Below are 22,274 nucleotides of genomic sequence, written 5' to 3' on the forward strand. Positions count from 1 at the left end.
AGCAGACCAGTGTCAACATCAGTGTCATATATGAGCAGATACTTTACATAAATGCATTGAGAGTCTTTGGTAAACCAGTGAAACTACTAACATACAGTACACATTAAAAAAACAGAGGAAAACCAAGAGTGGGGAGGAGGAACAACATCACATAACCACTGAACTGCGACATAAAGCATCACCTGTGGGACACTGTAAGGATAAATACACAGCTCTCAGAAAGCTGCCCCAGCACCAGCCTAAGTCCTGTCTAATAAACGCAGACACTGTGTCTGAACATGCTCTCGAATAAGTCATTGCAGCTAACTTGCAGCAGGCTGCACAGATGCACTGCAGTCAACTCGGTATGGTTACAGCTCCGTCAAACCGAGCATGTTTTATAAGATGTTTGCTTCCTTTTCCCGGAGTCACGAGTACAAAGTGTTCAGAACTGGTTGTACTTGAATCTCATCTGCAGGGCGTACGGAGTGTACAGAGTGGAGTGACTGAAGTAGGACTACAGAAAACTTATCCAGCCAATATTTGCTAGACACAATGGGAACACTGTCTTTAAAATACAGGAAGTAAGGGGACAGACATCATTAATTTGGCTATTGTATGTCAACAAAACTATGTACTATGTGCCACCCACCACTCAGAGGTGTGTATGTTTTCACTGACAGAGCTCTTCACTGTTCAGCTTGCTTTCTCTCAGCTCGCTTCACTCCATCAACTCTCAACACTTGTGTTGGCTGCCACTCTCCCCCATTATGCAGATTCACTGTCACTCCAAGATTTAGGGGCTGCCCCGCCTGACACTCGTCAACACCGTCGCACCACAGATGCACAGCTAGCTGTCTTTGTTTGTTTTCGTCTCATTAGCTAATTAGTCATCCAGTCAGTCATTGCGGATGCACTCACGTCTCGGCTGTCACACGGTAATTGCCGGAATATGTTGAGACAACGTCTAATTTGAACGAGGGTCACAGGGGAGATGAAGGCTGAGACCTTTTCAGTTATGGCTGAAATGAGACACTGAAGAATGAGGGAGTCCAGAAGTTTAGCAAATGCTCTGCTGACGGAAGCATTGGAGTGAGAAAAGAAACTGCTCATCTAAAGTTTCCAAGGATGTGTAACCTAAAGCCACTGTCTTTAGCTTTTTTTAATGGTTTCTAATTATTCGAAAAACAATAAGCCAATCCCGATGAAGCTTATCTTACCCTTACTATACTTTGCTTTCAGTTGTTGTCTTTTTCAGTCACCGAAATAGGAAAAGTTCTTATTGTATGCATGTGTAAGGCTATAAGGTGTAAATCTTAAAAAATAAAGCAAAGATGTTAATTTTGCAACAAAGGACTTAAAAAAAAAAAAAAATAACCAAAGTAAAATAAAATATGCTCTGTTTTCAACAATTCCTCAAAATGCAACAAAAAAATACATACTTTATCCATACGCCTGTTTCATGGTATGACTGTGCTACAGTTAAGGTTTCTGTAGGTTTCAGGAAACAGCAGAATTTATTCAAGGAGGTGTAGTTTTGTTGTGCAACCATCATGGTCAGACAAAACATTACCTTCCAGAGGACAAAATTTGGACTGGAACACGCTGATTAACTCACAACCTTTAATTTGTGCAAACAAACTGACATTTCAACACTTCTGTGTCTCCATCAAAGGCTACGAATTAATCAGTGAGTTCCAGCCCACTTTTGTCTTTTGCAAGTTTGCTGTCCTTGAACTAAGAAGCAACTGATTCATGGCATTCTGCTGGAAGATGTGTGGGGAACAAGAAACAAGCAGCAGCCTTGTTGAAGTCCGGTGTTTTGTTCATGCATCCATCCACCCTGACCTCCAGACAGTGATACTGTTTTTCTTAGAAGGACTATACGTCTCAAGCTTGTGGTGGTAACTGTTTTTGACTAAAAGTGGTGCAAACAAGTAACTTTAAGTGCTGTATTGGCTTGATGCTATTGTGCACATATAATTGAAGAAACAAAGAAAGATCGACTTAAACTTTTCCTACGTTTCCTCCTTCTTGGTTCAGTATGACTCCTTGTGCCCAAATATCACTCTCACTGAAAAACCACAAATACCTGTAGGGGGACAATCGGTACAGCAAAATAAGACTCAAAAGATGTTAAATTTCAACATGAAGATAACAGTAAAGCAGCTTGTAACTTTACACATATAACGACAAGTTACAGACCTTTATGCATGCCAGTTTTTGAAGCCCTACCAATGAGTCCACATCACAATTTTGCCATGTCCAAAACAACAAAGAACTGAAACTTTCACTTGCCATTGTTGCCGCAATTGAATTCTACTGATGGTAAAAGCCTCAAAGGTTGTTGGAATGTTGACTAAAGACTGTACTTATAGTTGGAAATATGGATACACCCATGTGTTTGCCCTCACATAACCTTTATGTGGCCCAAATCTGCTCCTCGTTTGATAATTTGCCACTTTTTTTAAATTTTCAAGGGCCATTAATTAAAAATCTGGGCTCTGTTAAAGCCATTCCATCAGTCAGATCTGCTGGGAACAAACTTGTTTGTTTTTTGAGGATGAAAACACGAGTATCTCCAAGTCTAAAACCACATGAAATTCTAAAACTTCAGCCAAAATCTTTTACGATACTTAATTTTGGGTCCAAAATAACAAATAAGTAAACTGTGAACAAAATCTGAGACCGTACAGCAACATATTTCCTGAATTCTCTCTGAACTGACACAGACTGACCCAAATATCTGATCTCGATATGCTGAGAGGAGTTTTTAAGGGTGAAATCAAAAATGGAAGAGGAACTCTCAGTTTGGAACCTAAACAGAGAAATAAATCATTTCATTTGTCCTCTGAAAACAACAACAACAACAACAACAACACCATGTCCTGGATTGTTGCTGTAAACTCTCTACAGTATTATAATATAAATTACACTGTCTGGCTGCTATGAAAGAGTCTCTCCCAACAGTCAAAGCCTTTCTTACCCAAATTATACTATGACAGCAGCATCCATGAGAGAGAAACAACGCTAACAACAGGGTGCCAAAGACAAGATATGCTACTTTCACGACTGAATGGTTTGCTTTTGCATCGGGGACTGTGCTGTAATATTCATTCCTGCTAAAGACGGATGTTCAGTGTAAACCTCTTGATGAGGCCTAATGAATACAGGAGAGACTAAACGAACGCACAGTCAACACAATTAAAGTTCAGTGAGTTAATAATGTGCTCATTACATTGAGCATACTGTGACTTAATCAGGCTTTCTTGAGGGATCTTGGCACTGCATGAACAGTGTTGGAAATGAATTGCAATAATAGCACTGATTAGATTACAGGCATTGATATTTGTGGGAGAACATTTTGAATGTTTTAGTAAACTGCTGGGTTGATTACCTGTTAGGGATGTAAACAGAACAATTTAAAGCTGTCCGTTCCTTTCACCATTTTTTCCTCTCTCACTTGTTACTCCTTCCTTTCCTTTCTACTCCTGCTATTATCAATTTTTTTCTCTCACCTCTGCTCCGTTATACTACAAACCACTTTTGCCACCTGTGATTTTCTCTGTCATTGTTGCTTTCGCTGCTTTCCTACTGCAATTGTCCATTTATCCTCCCAGGGTGTCTTGGCGGTGTGTACCAGAGGAAGCTGTACCGCGACCTGATGGTGAACTACAATCGACTTGAGAGACCCGTCCAAAATGACTCTGCACCCATTGTGGTGGAGCTCGGCCTCACGTTGCTGCAGATCATCGACGTGGTGAGTGTGCCTGGGCTTTGTACAGAACATGTTTGAAGCAAGGAAATGTGCACACAACAGGAAGCGCGTTTTTAAAAAAAATCTGCGTCGAACTCTCTTTATGAAACTTTTTGCGGATGACATGTTTGTTTATGTTGATGGTATTCCATGTGATTAATCTACAGTGACTGTGTTGCGTGCCAGTGCACATACTTTGTGGTCGTAGCGCTTCAACTTCCTCTGAACTTAGAACTGCTATTCCACCAGTGGCGGCAAACCATTGAAGTGAGAATATTCATCTTTAAAAGAGCCAGATCCTCGTTCCTCCCCTCTATCCTTTTTCACATGTCAGGCGCTACAGGCCCTCAGTCCTTTCTTTCACTCAACTAGAAAATTCACTCTTAGTGTTGAAGATATGCCTGCTCACTTTTTTTGACCTCATTTATTTTTTTTTGCTTCTCAGCTGCTCTTCGCTTTTCCATTTCTTTCCTCTTTTCCCATTCTGATTACAATTATTTCCATGCACCCCTTTTAATGAATTTTGGGAGCATTTTTCAGGGTAAAAGAACAATAAAAGCAACTCATTCAAAAGTAGACTACGCAGTGATACAAGCAAGCAGATAAAAACAACACAAGTGAGAAAAGCAGAGTAAAACAGGTTAGCCATGACTTTTTCTTAATGCAAAATTTAAACAGTGAAAACATCAATCCTGGAATAACACAGCATTTTTAGACAGAGCAGAAAGCAAATTTCATAGGTCGTGTATACTACTTGAAAACTGAAAATTTACTTGTGGTGGTGCAAATTGATGCAACTTTTTTTTTTCTACCTTTAGACTAGGCTAGCTGTTTTCACTAGTTTTCAATCATTATGCAATGCTACGCTAAGCAGCTGCTGCCTAAATGTATATTTACCTCACAGACATAAAAGCAAGTCAGTGTTTCTCTTTGAATAGAGGTCGTCACGGGTTCAACATTTTGGATATAGTCTGAAAAGGGCTCCTGGAAAATCCACCAAATCTCAGGAGGATGGAAACGCACCTGATCCAAAATGCAGCCGATGGAAACAAACTGTGAAAGAGAGACAAAAAAACAACAGCAGCATGATGCACTGTATTAACAATTATGTTCTAAGAAAAAATGTAAAGCAAGAGAAACTAAAATAATATGACAAATCTATACAGAGTTGCACCAAAATCCACAGTAGTAAAAGGAGATCCTACCCAAAACAAGAACATTGAGTCACTGAGTCTGTGTGAAAATGTCAGAAGACTCCTTTAAACACTTCCTGTAACCTCTCAAAAGCCAAACACAATACCAGTGTTTCTTCCTTATTTTTATGCATACCATTTGAAGTGGTTTCCAAGAGAAAAGCTTAATTCACAGCATCATTTCTTATCTGTGTGCCCTATATTTTACACCCACAAACACACACAGCAACTCCGTTTAGCTCAATGTGGCCACAATCCTCCCTTTCTGTCGTTTTTCAATCTTTTTCATGTCAAAGCTGTAGCTCTTAAACCGTCACCTCTGCGGTTTGGGGAGAGTTTTCTGTCACATCAGTGATGGTTTGTTTTGTTCCTTCAGTGTTTTCCTCCTGTTCCTCATCTCATGCACCTACCTCTCACACAGATCCACGCACAGCCTCCTGCTGGTTCAGCCCACCTTGCAGACCGCTCAACCAAAAAACCCGAGCCGACACCCCGTCACATCCCTGAGCCAGCGCTGTCACAAGACATGTATGTCTTCTCATGATAACTACATGGCGGTGGAAGCTGCGCGCTGGACTCTAATATAAGATTCTCATTCTATTATTAATATCGAGTCTCCTACAGCACGTATGAAACAACATCTTAATGCATTCTTGGAGCTTGCAAATGACGACGTGGAGACACATAGTCACAAAGCGAGGCGAGTCTCCAGAGAGAACATATGGCACTTTTGAGACTTAATGTGACATGTCTATTTAGAGCTTTTTCCTTTGTTTTGAAAAATTGTTTGGTGGCATTGTTATTTATTTTCTCCTTAAAGTGACAAAAGACGTGCCAGACTCAAATTATTGTCACCGTAGCTGCACTTTTCTCACACATAAGTCACAGTTCTGCAAAAGCCAAACATACATTTGTTGAATATACGCTGCAGGGTGTGTATTTATGTATTGCTGTCCACAACGCTGTTTGCCGGCTCAATTCATAATGGATAAGCTGGCAAAACCAGGTGAATTAATGCTTACTGGGCAGTAGTAAATAATGTATGGCTGGCTGTGCTTGTGTGTGTGTAATGTGGCCTTTCATTCCTCCATCTGCTCCTGGGTAACTCTCTGACCATGGAACTGGGGCAGGTTGATGCCCACAGACCGAGTTTACCACCATGAATAATGACAGATACACAGACAGACTGACAGATGAGCACATGACTGGTCACTATCCGGGATGAAGAGCCACCGTGTGCCTTATGGGTCATTCCATCTCACATCATCGGGACCCTTCTGCTCCAACATCACTGCTGTGCTTGAAACTTTTATATAATACACTATAGATATTTAAAGTGGTATCTGTGAATTTTTAGATGGATACATCAAGGTCTTTTCCAGATATTTTTTTAAAAAGAAATTGCATGCCAACCCACTTTCAGCACATTTTTTCCACACAATGGAATTTCGAATGGCAGCCTTTATAAATTTCGGAGATATTGCCATGTAAACAAAGCCTCGAATTTCTATGTGCAAAAGAATGTGCTGAAAGTGGGTCGACTGGCTGTTTTTAATTTGAAATTTCAAAAAAAAATCTTAATAGATATCTATATTTTATGATTTAAAAATTTCAGATAAATCAGAGATTGCTGAACAAAGATTTGATGCCACCGTAACAACGATTTGGAAAAATCCTTAGAATCTTCCAATTAAGTCACATTTTTAATGCTGCACCTTTACTTGTAATGGGTTATTTTCAGTCGACAGTTTTTAATTTTTTTGCTGGGTTATTGGTAAATTAGTTCCATTGCAGTGAGGCTGCATCTCTTTCTCCCTGAGAAAAAACAAGAATGAAACCTTATTTATAGCATGACAGTGAAGACAAAACACCTTTCTTATTGGCTTATCGTAACTGTTTTGTTTGTTTGTTTAAGCTTAAACCTACAGACTACTTCTCGTCCATTTCAGAAATCCTCCATTCTTCACAGAGAAAGCATAAAGAAACTCCATACCTGATCTGACCATATATTTCACTTACTATAAGCAGTAGGCAACCTGTAACTCTGAGCACAAAAGTATTTAGTTTCTCTGAAAATTGGCAAATATGTAAGCAACTGATCAGTAACAGGTGAATAACTTGGTAATAAATAATAACCTAAAACCTTACAATTGATTTTACTTTAACATTATTGTAGCAGCTAAGCACTACAATCAGTGCAAGTTAATTTCCTCACACAGAGAACACCATGCATCTACAATAATATCAATATCTGTTGTCATGTCACCATGTAGATTGTTTAGCTTTACAGATGGCTTGGTCTGGAGCGTATTTCACTGAATGCTTATAGAAATATTACAGGACTAGTATAGGAACATTACAGGCAGCAGTGAGTCTCTGTGAGTCTCCTGCTCTTCCATGACAACACGTTACTACTTTGATCATGAAGGTGACGCCACTGTTTAGAGTTCAGGCTACAATCCAGCATAGGATTGAGTATCTGTTGTATGAGAGAACATTATATTATTGTAATTAAACTGAGAACAGTGGGAGCAAAACGCACAATTACAAATCCATCTGCTAGTTCAGCACCATAAACAGCGTCAGAGATTTAATCGTACACAACACACTTAAGCTATGAATATTTCAGAGACATGGTCAGGGCCATGGATTCTAAGGCAGGTAACCTAAATGAAAATACTCACCCTTTTGCCCCTGTAGTCTCTCTGCTAGTAGTGGATGGACAAGGAGAGGCAGGTTCACAAGAGGGATGCATTTTTGTCATTTTGCTAAACCACAGTATTATTATTTTAAAACAATAGTTTGGCATTTTTTGGGCAGAAAATACGCTTATTTTCCCCACAATATAAAATCCTGCACCTCCATAGAAACCACACAATCATGGCTAGGAGTAGAGAGAAATAAAAATGTAAGTGTTCCAGTGTAACAAAGTTATAAAGCCATAAATCATTAAAAAAAAACAAAAAAAACCCCCAAAAAACTATTGAAGTTCTTTGACGATTCATTTTACAAGAAATTAAAAAACCTGGATCAACACATGCAACCTTTTCTCAAGTGGCCACAGGTTTTACCAACACTGGTTAAATATGGTGGCTCGACATATTGTCAATTTTTTAGTTTTTACATTTCTAATTTGTTTCCATCCTTCTATCCTCTGTAAAACACTGCCTGCAGTTCATTCTACGTCAGCCAAAATGTTTCTGAAGTTGAGTCCCGAATGTCTTCTTTGTTGTAACAAGGATTCCAGAAATGTTTTCAAAGAATATGGTTAACCTAAATGTTTAATTTTTGCAAAGTTTTGAAACACATTTTAATGAAATGTCCAGATTTTTAGCTAAAATTTGGGGGTTTTTTTGTTTTTTTTTTCTTAACAAAATCAAATGTCACACATAAATAGTTCAGGGACTCTCAGAAGGTTGAACATCTGATAGGTTGTTCTGGTTTTACAGTTCCTTGCTATGATTTATTCTGTAAATGCGATGATTTGAAAAGCCTTTCAAACCTACCAATGGATTTTAGTGTTCAGAAGATTACAGTTACACATTAGCACATTAGTGATCACAGTGTTACCTAACTCATAAGTCTTCTTCATGAAGATTCACATGGTCAGAAACTTCCATGGTAACAGATGTTGCTTTGCATAAGATAGATGGCAGGTTTCTGCTTCTGTTAATGCTTATTCCTTTCAGCCCTGAGACAGACAGTTTGTGTAGAGAAATGCTTCTTATTGTTCTCTTGCTGAATCAGGCCATGCTGCATTCTCTCCACATGGACTCTGATGTAGTTTAGCAGATACTCAATCGTATCAGTTGAACCGTTAAACCAAGAGGGCATCTCGTCCATCCTTGGCACTGATGACGGTCTGTTATTCAGGAAATTGACAGAAATCTTAAGTGAAGGCAAATGCAGAAAACACAATAGAAGATTCCCAGATGTGATTTCAGGATTTTATTTCTTCACTGTTTGTTGATTCAGTATCTTTGAAACACTGATCCTCTGATCGAGATGGAAAGAAAAAAAAAAGAGGTAGGAAGCAATTCTTTTGGGGATAAAAACCCAATAAATAACACAGATGAAAAGCCAATCTGGAACAATGTTCATAAAGATTTATAGTAAACCGCCAATTCATAGATATATATATAGAAAATGTTTTTGTCCTTGACCATATGATGTGGGATGACTTGCAGTAAAATACAGTTAAGGCGCTTTCACTGAACGCAAGTGTCCATCAATCTCTCGCCAGTCTATCTCAAACCAATCACAGCAGATTTATGAGGAGATTAGAGTGTTTATAGCGGGTGTGACGGGGCTGATACTGCCTATTGCAGCTGAGCGAAAGCCCGCAAAGCACTACAAAAGAGAGGTCAGCCACAGAATAGACCGAAAACACAGCAAAGCCAAATCTCCACAATAGTGCTAAAATGCTGCTTTGTGAAGCACACAATAGGAGGCTGTTCTATTTCAGCGGTGGAGATGAGAATCTGTTTAAAAGAGGCTCAGATCAGGGAAGACAGGTGGAGATAAGATTGGAGAGTGGAGGGAGTTAGGGAGGAGGTGAGGAGAGAGGGAGGAGAGGGAAGGCAACAGTGTGTGAATCGATTTTCACTACAAAGAAAAGTAAAAGCGGTGTGCTTGTTGTGTTTGTCACTGAAGACACAGAGTTACGCCATCTTTGTATATCGACAATACATCCTTATTATGGTCACACAGAGCGTTAATAGATTTCTTTGTACAACGGAGCACCACAGTGATAACTTATAAAACACGCTTATGTGGTATTTTCGCTGATAATACCACATCTGACATCTTAATATCTCACATGTAACTCTAAGAACATCTATTAATATTAAATAAAGAGGTTATTCACGTTGTGGTGGCCTCAGCCAAGAGCATAAATAACTAAGAACAACTTATTTCTGTTCATATTTTCTATTGCATCTGCATCTATGCCAAAAAATCCTTTTTTAGTGAAGGACTGAGAGAAGCCAGGCAGAGAGGTGGAGAGACTATTCACGTGTTAATAGTTTAGCTGCTGAATTAAGGTGATTTGAAGGATGATCATTTAATGTTAGTTGTGATTTCTCAGATAAGTTGTCAAATTTATCTGAAACAACTGAAAGAGCAACAAGTCCTTAACATCAGACCTACCCTAATGGTGTCCTGTGGAGTTTCTGACCACTAATTGGTTTTATGTTATTCCCAGTGAAGTGCAGTCAGGGGAGGCAGGTGAGGTAGAGCCTCACCTGACATCACAGAAAGAAAAAAAAATATAATGATAAAATCATTTAAATGGTTATATTTATCCAGTGATTTGTACTATAAAATATTTACTTTTTCGCAATTTCCCATTCAAATGCTTGGAAGAGAAGCCGGTGAGGCAGTGGCGAACTGAGCCTCACCTTGGATTGCGCAATCCCTCACTGCGCTGGCTGCATGCATACGCTGTCACTGCATGGCAGCCAGTGCAGTAAGGGATTGCGCAATCCAAGTGAAGCCGCAGCGAGCTCAGCCTCACTTGGATTGCGCAATCCCTCGCTACCTGCTGGCTGCCTGCAGTGACAGCGTGCTGCTGTCTGGATGTCAACAATAACATGGTTAAAACACATTTAATATATGAACTGATGTTCCATAGTTCAGCTGATGTATACAATAATGTTCAGTGTTTTTTGTTACCAACTGTATGTGTGTAACGTGTTCCGTGTGCTGAGCGATCATAAACGGCTGAGAAGAGGTTCCAGGTGAGGCAGGCAGTTCTCTTGCCTCATGGCAGGAGGCGCTCTGATCCCAGACATGCTTCTTGTGACTCCGTGGCTGCAGAGTAAGTGACAGCAAGCCAGACTAGATACGATTTGCTGTGTAAACATAACTTTGTTTACAAGAAAACTCCACGAAACTCCACAGAGCACAACTCTACCGATCTCAGTCCTTCTTACGTTCAGCTCATCTGTGAACTTGTTTTAAGATGTAAAAAAACCCCCCAAAAAACAAAACCTCCTTTCTTTCGGGACGTCAAGTAGTGCTCTTGTAACATTTTGTGGTTATCAGCCAGATCTTTTACCCTTTCAGAAATACTGATTCAGTTGAACTATCCCAATTTAAGAAACATAAAATTAAATACTAACACAAACCAAATTCAAAACTTTGACCGCCAAAATATTTTAAGTCCTGAGGTCAACATGAACAACCTTGGGCTCTATGAATAAAAGACACTTAGAATAATTTTGAAAAATGTTAAGTCTTTGTGTCCCCATCAACAGGTCAGTGTGAAAAAAAAAAGTGCTGTAAACTAACATAACCTTGTCATAATGGATCGGTGACAATCCTCAGCTACAACTCTATTAAATCTGACGCAACACTAATGAAGGCCAACAAATGCTTCATCCATTTCAGTCACAGCAGCACAAGGCAGCCACTTCGGTAAATGCCTCATGGTTGGCAGCCTTTTAAAAATGTTCCCCATTGATTTTAATGACAGTTACAGCCTTGTCCTGGTACAGGGACCTCCAGGGTGGAAGGGTTTAAATAAAATGAATACGTACCCTCTACTTTTACTCTGCTGTATTTGACTAATCATTGTTGACTGTTTGAACTTGTAGAACCCGATAAGGTCGACTGTTTGATCATTACTTTTTACAATAAAATGGGTTTGCTGGCATATGCATACATTTCCACCCCATTGTGTCAGTGAAGGTGGACTAAAAATAGCACACACCTCAATAACACAGTTCAACAACACAGCAAACTGCAGTCTCAAACACCAGCATGAACAATGAATCAACGTCACTGCAAATCATTAAAAAAAACAAACAACAACAACACTATAACCTTCATGAAGGTAGGATTAATTGTATTACTGTTAGTTAAGATCATCTGGCCATCTGCTTAGGAGTGACATGGAATCTAAAAAAAATTAGGTAAAGCTGTTTCACAACACAAGAGCCTCTGAACCTCCTGAGAGAGAAAAAGCGGGATGAAACGAGTGTGAAACAGTGTGATAAGAAAGAAAACTACACAGAAGATTAGGTCTGAGAAATGGCGAGAAATAAAGCGAGTAAATTGATTTCATGAATTTATCACAGTAATATTAAACGAAAAGTTTTTCAAAGAGTTGGACCGGCTGCATTATTCCAGCTTCAGTCATGGGCAGGAGATAATGTGATAAGTCACTTCAGTGGTTCAGTGAAAGTAAAAAAAAAAAAAAAAGGGACTAGTCCTCCAAGAACCCCAGACAGTGCAAGACGCTGTTGCAGCAGTTTGCACATTTTTCCAAGTGTAACAGAGCAGTAAAACGACAGGCACTCAGTGTAACACCCGGAGCCAAACTTGTCGCTGTCATGTAGGATTCTGCAAGACAAACCAAAGCAGTCCATTCCCACCTTAGATTGTTTTGCTCATCTTTCTTGTGCTGCTATTTCTGACCTCTCTCCCTTCTTTATCTTGAACCATCTCAGCCTGTCCATTCCATCTTTTTTCTCTGTCAATCCCGATCGGTCTCACCGTCATCTCCACGTTCTCCCTTTTTTCTCCATCTGACCCTTTGACCTTGATCCTCTTTGTATGTCTGTTTTTGAATGACAGAAATTGATATAGACTTTTCTCTTCTTGTTTTCACTGTTCCTGTTTTCGTTGTGGACATTTCTGTTTGCATTTTCAGTTTTTTTATTTCCTTATGGTTTCAGTTTGAAAAGCAAATCTTTAACTTCTGTTTCATGACGGCAAAAGAAGTTGTTTTGTTATTCAGCACGTCATCTGGATTTCTCTTCATTTCCGATCTATCTAACAATTTCACGTCGTGTTTACCAGATATGCAGAAATTAATATTTTGTTAAATTTTCTCTTGCCCTGCAGAATATTTTCAGTCCCTATCTGTCCACAGCCACATCTACTCGCTGCTGATTGCTCTCTCTGTCTCCTTCTGTCCCCTTTCAGGATGAAAAGAACCAAGTGTTGATCACGAATGCCTGGCTGCAGCTGGTATGTCTCCTCTCCAAGTACTTTTTATGCGATCATTGTGTGATAATTGTCACTTAAGATATTTTTGGAAGGCATGAGTGTGAGTGCTGTGGCTCGTCCATTCATATTTTCAAGAAGTGTGCACGTCTGACTGCTTTTGAAGGCATAGAGCCAGGAATGATTTAAAGCAGCAACGAATAACCCTTTTGTTTTGAACAGAAACAGCTTCTGTGTCCACACAACAAAGAGAAGCACAAAAAAAATGTTTATAGTGAATCTTCAGGGCTTCATGTGACAGTATAAAATACAATTCTGAAGTTTCTGTCTGACATAGTGTCAGATGACTTCATTACTGTCATGTTCTTTAACTGCAAAGTAAATATGCAGGAACATTAGGTTGGGTCAAAAAGGATATTTTGTGGATGATAATCTAAAAATAGCATGGTATAATAAGCGTATTTATTATCAGCAATATATTCACAGGGGATGGGGATAAAAATATATTTTCAAAGACTGTTAAGACTCAAGTCTCGAACACACATCAGGTTACTCTCTTTTGCCTTTCAAGCCTTCATATTACATCTGTGTTATTCCAAAGTCATGTTGTTGTAAATGTTGCAATGCCTGTCAAGCTTTGACACTTATGCAGTTTAAACAATTTAAACACTGTGTCTTTGATATCAGACAGCTGGAGACAAAAACAGACATCTCATTTTACCCAGCAACCATCAGTTTTGCTGCCTGAAATGGCAACTGTTGCTGATTTCTTTTTTTCTGTGGCAGCCCATTAAGTTAACATTAGCTTCATGAGGTTGCTGCGACCAGCTGCCACATTAATGTTTACAGCTGAATCATAAAAGCGGTAAAAAGAGGTCCTAAATGAACACTTAATGGCTACATCCATGACATTGTGCTAAAAGGTTGAGACTTAAGCCGCTTGCTGGCGAAAAAAAAAGAAAAAAACATCGACATCCTCACCAGCTTATGGGCAGCAGGCACGAAATAAAGATGGAGCTGTTTCTGTCTTGCAGTGTAGAAGTACTTCAAAAAATGTATGTATGTGAGGGAAGAAAACAAGTGAGATCTGACTCTTGATTCAGGTTACAGACTGAGTTAAACGTAATGCTATCTAGGGTAATGGTGACTGAAGTTGTTGGTGTTGTTGGTGAAGAGAACTCCTGATGATATAAACTCCGCGAACCAAGATAAAGAATTGATAAACCCACTTTAATCCATTTGCTTTTGGTCAGACACAACCTCCAGAACTCGTGAAATACTTAGCATCATTCTTCCAACAGCCTATTTTTACAGTTTATGAAAGTTTGTTGGATTAAACATTCCTAGTTGTGGTTGCTAAGCTGTGATCAGACAATCGCTGATCGATTAAGAAGCTGTCACTCATCAGATTCATAGCAAAATCCAGGGAAACTTACCTACAGTGCTTCTATTTCATACCTTAAAGTTCAAAATGAGTTAATGGCACAAGACATATGCTTTACAATGCGCAGTAGCTTGAGGACAACGTTACATCTAAGCAGCCGGGTAGGTACAACAGCTTCGTTATAACAGCATCCCCAGTCAGAAGAGACCATTAAGGGTGTCACATCAGTCAGGATGAGTTGACTGCTGACTAGCTTACAAGTTATGAATGAATGAATTATTCAGGAATTCACCTTTTTAATAGTGCCGTCTACTTTGGTGCAATGACTTAAGGGGGATTTGCAGATGCAGCAGTTTTTGAAGGAGACCTAAGAAGTATATTAACCAGCTCAGTCAGACGTAGAAGAGGCAGGTTCACCTCCACTGAGTTGTAGAGGATATTAGGATTACAGGTTTATCAGACAATGAATGTCCCACATCTGAATGGATGGGATTTTATGTGGTGTTTAACTCTGAGAATCGTAATGGGCTTAGTTTTTTTTTGAAGAAGAAGAAGGAGTGTTACCTTTGTGTCCTTTTATTTAGCCAGCTTTCACGGATGATGGAACAGTGCTTGTAAAGGGTGATTTTATCTGAATTGCCAAACACCTGTTTCTATTACATTTTAAGATATCTGTCACAGATTTTTTTTTTTCCTATAGAAAGCACCAGAGGATGTATACTTTTTAACAAATTTAGATTTATAGTTGATTATTATTTGATTAATGGGTTTCTTCTGCATAAACACGTGATGAAAAACATTAAGATATCAGTTTAGAGATGTTCAGGATGCATTTTAACTATGCCTGATTTTTTTTTGGTAACATTTTTACTCATTTTTTTCAGTAGTCAGTAGCGAAACCTGATGTGCTGCCACAGCAACCAAACAGTCTTATAATTGCTAACAAGCTTTTTTGAGGTCTCTACTGGGCATTTGAACCAATCTTTTGCAATGATCCTCAGGTCTCTGAGGTTAAAAGGCTTTCTGGCCATCATTCTGGTTTTCAGTTCACAGATTCTCGTTGGGATTTATGTCTAGACTCTGGCTGGGTTGTTACAAAAAGATTTCTTTTAACTATTTTCTAACTGCTATGGCTGTATGTGTTTAGTCATTATCTTGTTGGAAGGTCCAGTGCTGCCCAAAGTTCAGTTTTTTCTGCAGACTGCCTTAAGTTTTTCTCTTTATGTAGCCATCTTTTCTCATGATGCTGTTTACTCTGACAAGGCCAAGGCAAAATGACAACAAGACATTACATCTATACCACCACGCTTGATTATGAAGATGGTGTTCTTGGGTTTGAATGGTTCTCCTTTCTTTCGTCAAATGAAAGCCTCATCCCAACTCGAATTTCATCTCATTCAGCCAATAAATTCATGACCAGAAGCATTCTTGTTTGAGCTTTTGTGTGAAGAAGTGGAGTCCTCTTGATTCAATATCCATGCTGAACAGCCTCTACTGGAGCATCTACTTGAGCTGGGGGTACCAGAACAGCTCAGATTCATCAGACTAGTTAGGTGATCTTTAGATTCTTCTTGCACCATTCTTACCAATGCAGCGGTCACTTTTGGCTTCCTCCTCCACCGTCTGACATTTTTTACAGTGTGGAACTTTTTGATTATGCTTTAATTTTACCCACTGCTTGAAAGCCCTGTAAAAATGGGAAAACTGGAAAACGTTTTTGGTTTTTTTTGGTTTTTTTTACATCACTGTGCACCACAAGTTTTTAAAAAAAAAACATCCACTTCCACTGTTTTTGGTTAAAGGACCAATACTCAGAGACAGATGTCGTCAAAAACACGACACAGTTGAAAATACAATGATGAGCAGTGTTCTATTTTTTATTTAAATGCATTTTCTTGGAACTACAGTAAACCCTTTAACTGTAACTAATAATTCATGTGCAATTTGTTATCCAATTATTTCCCTGTGTTCCGACTGTTGAGGCTCTGGATGCTCAGCAGTTGGAGCTAATTTGTTGGTGGGATGCTACATGCACATTGAAGACACACACAGATCATTGGAATTACAACAAAAATCAATCAATGCTAAATAATTCATGATCCCAACTATTTCAGATGTCACTATTCTTGGATGTGGGATACATATACCTCATATTTGCATATTACACCCTTAAACAAATCTTTCTCAATCTCACATTTGGAGAGTCAATTTCATACTCCCTTAATAGGAACCTTGTTGTCTGAAATTAGTGATGCTTTCTTAAATTTCTGTTATGTAACTTCAAACCTATTCTTAGACAGCTGTTACCTTATGCAGCCCAGTGTCCTCCTCATCTGTTCCTGAGCTGCGTTTAGTTGTGCTGGCTGTTAGTTGTGCTTTCGCAGCCAACAAACATGAAAAGAAGCACCAAACTGCCAAGTCTCACAGATGACAAGTGTAGTGATTAAGTCATTAGTTGCATGAGTGGAGATATATGTCAGCAGGCCCACTTTAGATGGGATGGAGTCCCTTTGAAGTAAATATGAATTTGGTTTGATTGTAAAAGCACTTATATGGACAGAGGCACATTTGCAGAGATACACACTGTGGAAACATGCACATACATAAACAATCCTGAGGGCAGATCCAGCCAAACACACATGCACAAAAAAAAAAACAAAAAAAAAAAAAAAAAACCCCACACTATTCGCATGCCTGCACACGTACACACGTACATATAGGCACAAACAGATGAGCCCAGTGTACTGTGTCCATATTAGCAGTGGGACTGCGGTTGCTCCATAGGGAATGTGCCCTATGGCTTCGACATCTGAATGCCTCCATCTATATATGTAACCCCGTATACAAACACACACAGAAAGACACAACCGTAACAAACACTTACATGCCAAAACACGTTCTAATATTTATACCACAGGTCACACGTCATGTTGCAACGCTGTATAGGCGATGAAAAGAGGCAAAGGGGCAACACGCTCACTACTTGTGCCTTTTAAATGCTTTGATGCTGTGCTCCGTCAGCCCCTTGCTGAATACGGACCTGGGCTTAAATGGGAGTGCATGGGTCAGTGCAAGCAGCTGTTGACTTGGCAAGGTATTAGCGCCAAGCTTCATTATCAGACACATGGTGTGAGCCAACAGCTGTATTGGCCTGTGTGGAGGCAAAACATTTGACTTCTGCTGGTTTAAGGTTGATCATAATTGTAAAAAAAAAAAAAAAAGTTATGATGCATTTGTTCTTGCAATACTGGTCTGTGCCAGTACTTATATATTTTAGGAATAGATGTTGTGACGCACAACTTATTTAGTATGTGCGTCATAGTACCAAGCTGTGAGACACATTTCATTAAGGTGCTGCCAAACAAGACATCAGTAACAAACTGGTTTGGTGTGCTGGGATGCAAACCAAAAACAGAACACAGTAGATGGCTTTAAATTTGCCGCTGCCTTTTGTGCTTATTTTTATGTTGTCACCTCATTATATGCTAACCCTTTTTTGATTACTCTCTATCATTTGTTGCAGTATTGGACAGATATTTACCTCGCATGGAACCCAGAGAGCTACCCTGGGGTTCAGAGCATCCGTTTTCCTTCCAATCAGATATGGGTCCCAGATATACTTCTTTACAACAGGTGAGTCACATTCAAACATTTCTTTTCTGCTGTTTTTCTCTCATCCTTCTTGCAGAATGATCACACTTTTCATAAGCTTAGTCTTTAGAAGAATTCACTGGCTTGCTGCAAGTTTTGATTTTTTTCGATTTTACTGTTAAGAAACACCCTTGTATGTATGTTGTAACTTTCTGCATAGATCTCCTAAAACCATGACGGGCAGTTTGGGATCCCCAGATCACTCAAGGCTCCAAAACTTTGAAACAATCTCTCAGAAAAAAGAATTAATAAACATTTCTACTTTGAATTCAACATTACAACTGCTTATTTAATCAAGCATAGTGACTTTAGGCAAAGGGTAAAGAAAAGAAAATTTGGTAATTACATCAGTAGCTGGGCTGCAGGGTGGCGCAGTAGGTAGCACTGTTGCCTCGCAGCAAGAAGGTCACCGGTTCGCGTCCTGGTGGGGTTCGCGTCCTGGTGGGGGCACCGGGATCTTTCTGTGTGGAGTTTGCATGTTCTCCCCGTGCAGCTCCGGGTTCTCCGGCTTCCTCCCACACAGTCCAAAAATGTGTTGGGGTTAATTGGTGATTCTAAATTGTCTGTAGGTGTGAATGTGAATGTGCTTGGTTGTCTGTCTCTAAGTGTGGCCCTGCGATGGACTGGCGACCTGTCCAGGGTGTCCCCTGCCTTCGCCCTGAGTCAGCTGGGATAGGCTCCAGACCCCCATGTTACCCTCGTGAGGATAAAGCGGTGTATAGATAATGGATGGATGGACATCAGTAGCTATNTCTTTTCTGCTGTTTTTCTCTCGTCCTTCTTGCAGAATGATCACACTTTTCATAAGCTTAGTCTTTAGAAGAATTCACTGGCTTGCTGCAAGTTTAGATTTTTTCGATTTTACTGTTGTACTGCTGCAGGGTGGCGCAGTTGGTTAGCACTGTTGCTTCGCAGCAAGAAGGTCACCGGTTCGCGTCCCGGTGGGGGCACCGGAATCTTTCTGCGTGGAGTTTACATGTTCTCCCCGTGCAGCGTGGGTTCTCTCCGGGTTCTCCGACTTCCTCCCACACAGTCCAAAAACATGCTGAGGTTAACTGGTGATTCTAAATTGTCCGTAGGTGTGAATATGAGTCTGCTTGGTTGTCTATCTCTAAGTGTAGCCCTGCGATGGACTGGCGACCTGTCCAGGGTGTCCCCTGCCTTCACCCTGAGTCAGCTGGGATAGGCTCCAGTCCCCCCCCCTGTTACCCTCATGAGGATAAAGCGGTGTATAGATAATGGATGGATGGACATCAGCAGCTATTGGTCACTACAATGATCAGCATTGTGGTTTATCTGTCAGTGCTCTTGCCATTTAATTTTATTTTTGTGTGCGCTCCTCATTTTAAATCTATCTCTTCAATTCTCTGTTTTTTTTTCTCTCTTTTCTTCTTCTAGTTACACCAATTTGTTCTCTGTTATGCATAAACAGACACTCTAGAGAGCCAGAGCTCCATCTACCTAATAACACAGTGGATAGAAATATTCCCCAGATGATACTTCACTCTGGGTTAAAGCCTTGTGTAATGAGATGCTTGAGCTGATTCCCTCTGGGAAGACATAAACCATAACTCCCAAGGGGCTTTTGCATCTGTTGCCTGGAATGGGCAGTAGGAGCTTGACTACTGAATACACTGGGCCATGTGGCTGGAAGCATCAACAGTTAGGCCAGTGTAAAATACTAATATCGCGTCAAGTTTGAGAAGAAAGGGCGGAATTTAATCTGTAATCTATATTCAATAACTGACATTTCTTCATCTATATGCAATATTTTACTCCTTTCTTTTTCCCATTTTACGAATTGTCATACTCAGGTTTACATGTTGAAATCATGCACAAGATCTTGGAAACATCCAGCTGGCTGGGCTCATTTCTTTTTAATACTTTTGTCAAAGAATGGGACTTTCATGGTATGAAAGAGAAATAATCTGTCTCCTGAACAGCTCACTGCTTTCTTTGATTCAGAGGTCAGTCGAACAGAACTTCTCTCCTATTCAGTCGGTTTGGTCAGAGATGAGCTTTTTCTCCTGCTTGGCTAGATTGCAGAGACACAAAAAATAGGTTGCTAGGTGTTTCTGAGATTGGTTTTCACAACATTGTCTAGACCTGCTCAGTTTCAAGAATGATTCAAGGACCTCCCAAAATTGCCAACGGGTGGCTTGACCACTTTACAGAGTTCTTTATGTTTGGACTTTTTTTCTGGGCTATCAGCTTTGTCCCCAAACATGAGTTGCTTTAGACTTCTATAGCATTCACAGACAGCTGGATTCCAATAAACAAATAACACCCAGAACATCTATTCTTTTACGAAACAGCTGTGCCATAATAAAATCACAACAGCAATACCCAGTGTGCCTCTGCGTGGTACATCCAGTACATGACTTTGTCACATATGAACATTTTTGCAGAGGACTGTGTCCCGAAGGACAACGGGACGAAAAAGGAAACTAAAAAACTATGTGCCTACCTTACAGAGCAACTTACCATTTGTCTTTAACTCCTGGCTCTTGAAGATTCTGTTATTTATTTTTGTTCCTGCAAACACAAGATAGATCCATACATTAGATAAAATGCAGTGATGGGAGGGAAATCAGATGCTTTACAGTCTGTTATCAGGTGTTTCTGCAAAGGCAAGTATTCTTTACAGTCTCACATAACAAACACAGTGATGGAAGACAGTTCCTTGCAGAATGAGGGCCTCCCTTACTGAACATAAATCATAATAATGTGCAAGGGAATACCACTTGAGGAGATACCAGAGTGGTATTTATCTGGCGCTACAGTTTATGTGACTAAAACTGCTTTTTTATAGTGTTGCTGACTGTAAAAAGCACCGGGGGGAGAGAGGTTGTGTGATTGCTGCCATTATTAAACTGTCAAGTCCCAGCAGAGGGTATTTAACAGGGGGAGTAAGCTGTTTTTAATGCATCAATCCTTCTCATGCCTCCATGGAATCACACACTCAGAGAGTTGCGCGTGTAATGGGAGAAAGACAATGTGAGACGAGGCAGCGATGAATTTGATTGATGGTGTTTCAGCTCCTTCAAGGTGATTGAGGATTCTTTTCCAAGGGGGAAATAGTGACAGCAAGCAGCAAGAAACAGCGAGAGAGGCAAGAGGTTTGGCTGTTTGACAGGGACGATACAGAACATTAAGCAGCTTACGGTGGGGATCACCGATCACTAACGATAATGACAAAGTAGCCCTGACACAGACCCAGATTGAAACTGACATTCTTTATGCATTTGGTATAAATCGTGAGTAAAATCATTTCTTCTTATTTTTATGAGGCAAAAAAAGCAAGTATGGGAAGAGATTGAAATTATGAGATAAGATGACGTTTCCCTGATCCCTGTTGGGAAATTACATCACTGCCGCAGCAAGATTTCAGCACAGTCACATTCAAAACTGACAGGACAACTCTCCCCTAAACCTGGTTTGTATGTAGCGCAACAACATGGACGCCCTTTATAAGAGACATTTCAAGAGTGTGCATTTGCATGATTCATTATGGCCTTTCTTTTTGCAGACATGTGGGCTGTGGTCATTTGGAAAAGCTATGCATGCTGTTATCTTTAGACATTATTGACACTTCTACATATGAGCATTTATATGAGCTCCAACAGCATATCCTGGTCTTAAGAGCAACCTTTGAATCGAGTAACCTTGCCATGAGTCTCCCTTGGTGAGACCGGGGCTTGTGGGTGCACTACGTGAATCCCCAACCACAAGGTCATGGGGAGAGGTCTAGACCCTGTCAATCAGGCTGCAGGTAAAAGTGAAACCTTGGAGGCCTGACCTGTGACCATGAAAACTGGCTCTGCTGAAGTGTCAGTTCTCTAGTGGGGAAGAAGATGTAGATAGTGCAGGAGGTGGCCAGGTACCAAAGGTCACATTGCTGAGAGGTGCTTAGGAGTTTTCTCTGAGGGAGCAAAAGGGCTGAACCTGTGACTCCATTTGTGGAGTGTGTGGCTGTGGCTGTGAAACAGTAATTCAAAGAACCTGATCTTTTTGAGTTTCTGAGTGGAGTTGAGATGAGGGTCCTACATGAGGACTTTCTACCAGACAGACATCCTGTCCAATCATGAGGTATTTCACAAACCAGCACCTTAGGGCAAAGATCAGTAATTGGCTTTGGTGGTTTTTCATCTGCAGAGAATGTGGATTTTAATGTATCCACTATACCAGATGCAGGTTAGTCTTCCATCCACAGTAAAGTGTCTCCAAGTTAGTCAAGTACTGCAAAGCCTGGCTGGTGAATGATCTCAAAGGTAGACATCTGCATGTTTTGTATCTGCTCATGTCAGATGTCAGATGAATTATATAGGAGCCTTTTGTTCTGTACCAACTATGATTTTGA

The 22,274-nt window shown here is 40.1% G+C and overlaps 1 protein-coding gene across 1 annotated transcript in view; it reads left to right on the top strand.

Moving 5' to 3' along the window:
* Positions 1–22,274, top strand: part of chrna8 (cholinergic receptor, nicotinic, alpha 8) — a 44,952-nt gene that overhangs the window by 9,749 nt on the left and 12,929 nt on the right. The window contains exons 2-4 of the mRNA XM_008303475.1: positions 3,600–3,739; positions 12,859–12,903; positions 17,787–17,896. Coding sequence (XP_008301697.1) covers positions 3,600–3,739; positions 12,859–12,903; positions 17,787–17,896 — 295 coding nt within the window. The remainder of the gene's footprint in view (positions 1–3,599; positions 3,740–12,858; positions 12,904–17,786; positions 17,897–22,274) is intronic.

Source organism: Stegastes partitus, unplaced genomic scaffold (genome assembly GCF_000690725.1).
Source record: "Stegastes partitus isolate 25-593 unplaced genomic scaffold, Stegastes_partitus-1.0.2 Scaffold2014, whole genome shotgun sequence".
NCBI lineage: Eukaryota > Metazoa > Chordata > Actinopteri > Pomacentridae > Stegastes > Stegastes partitus.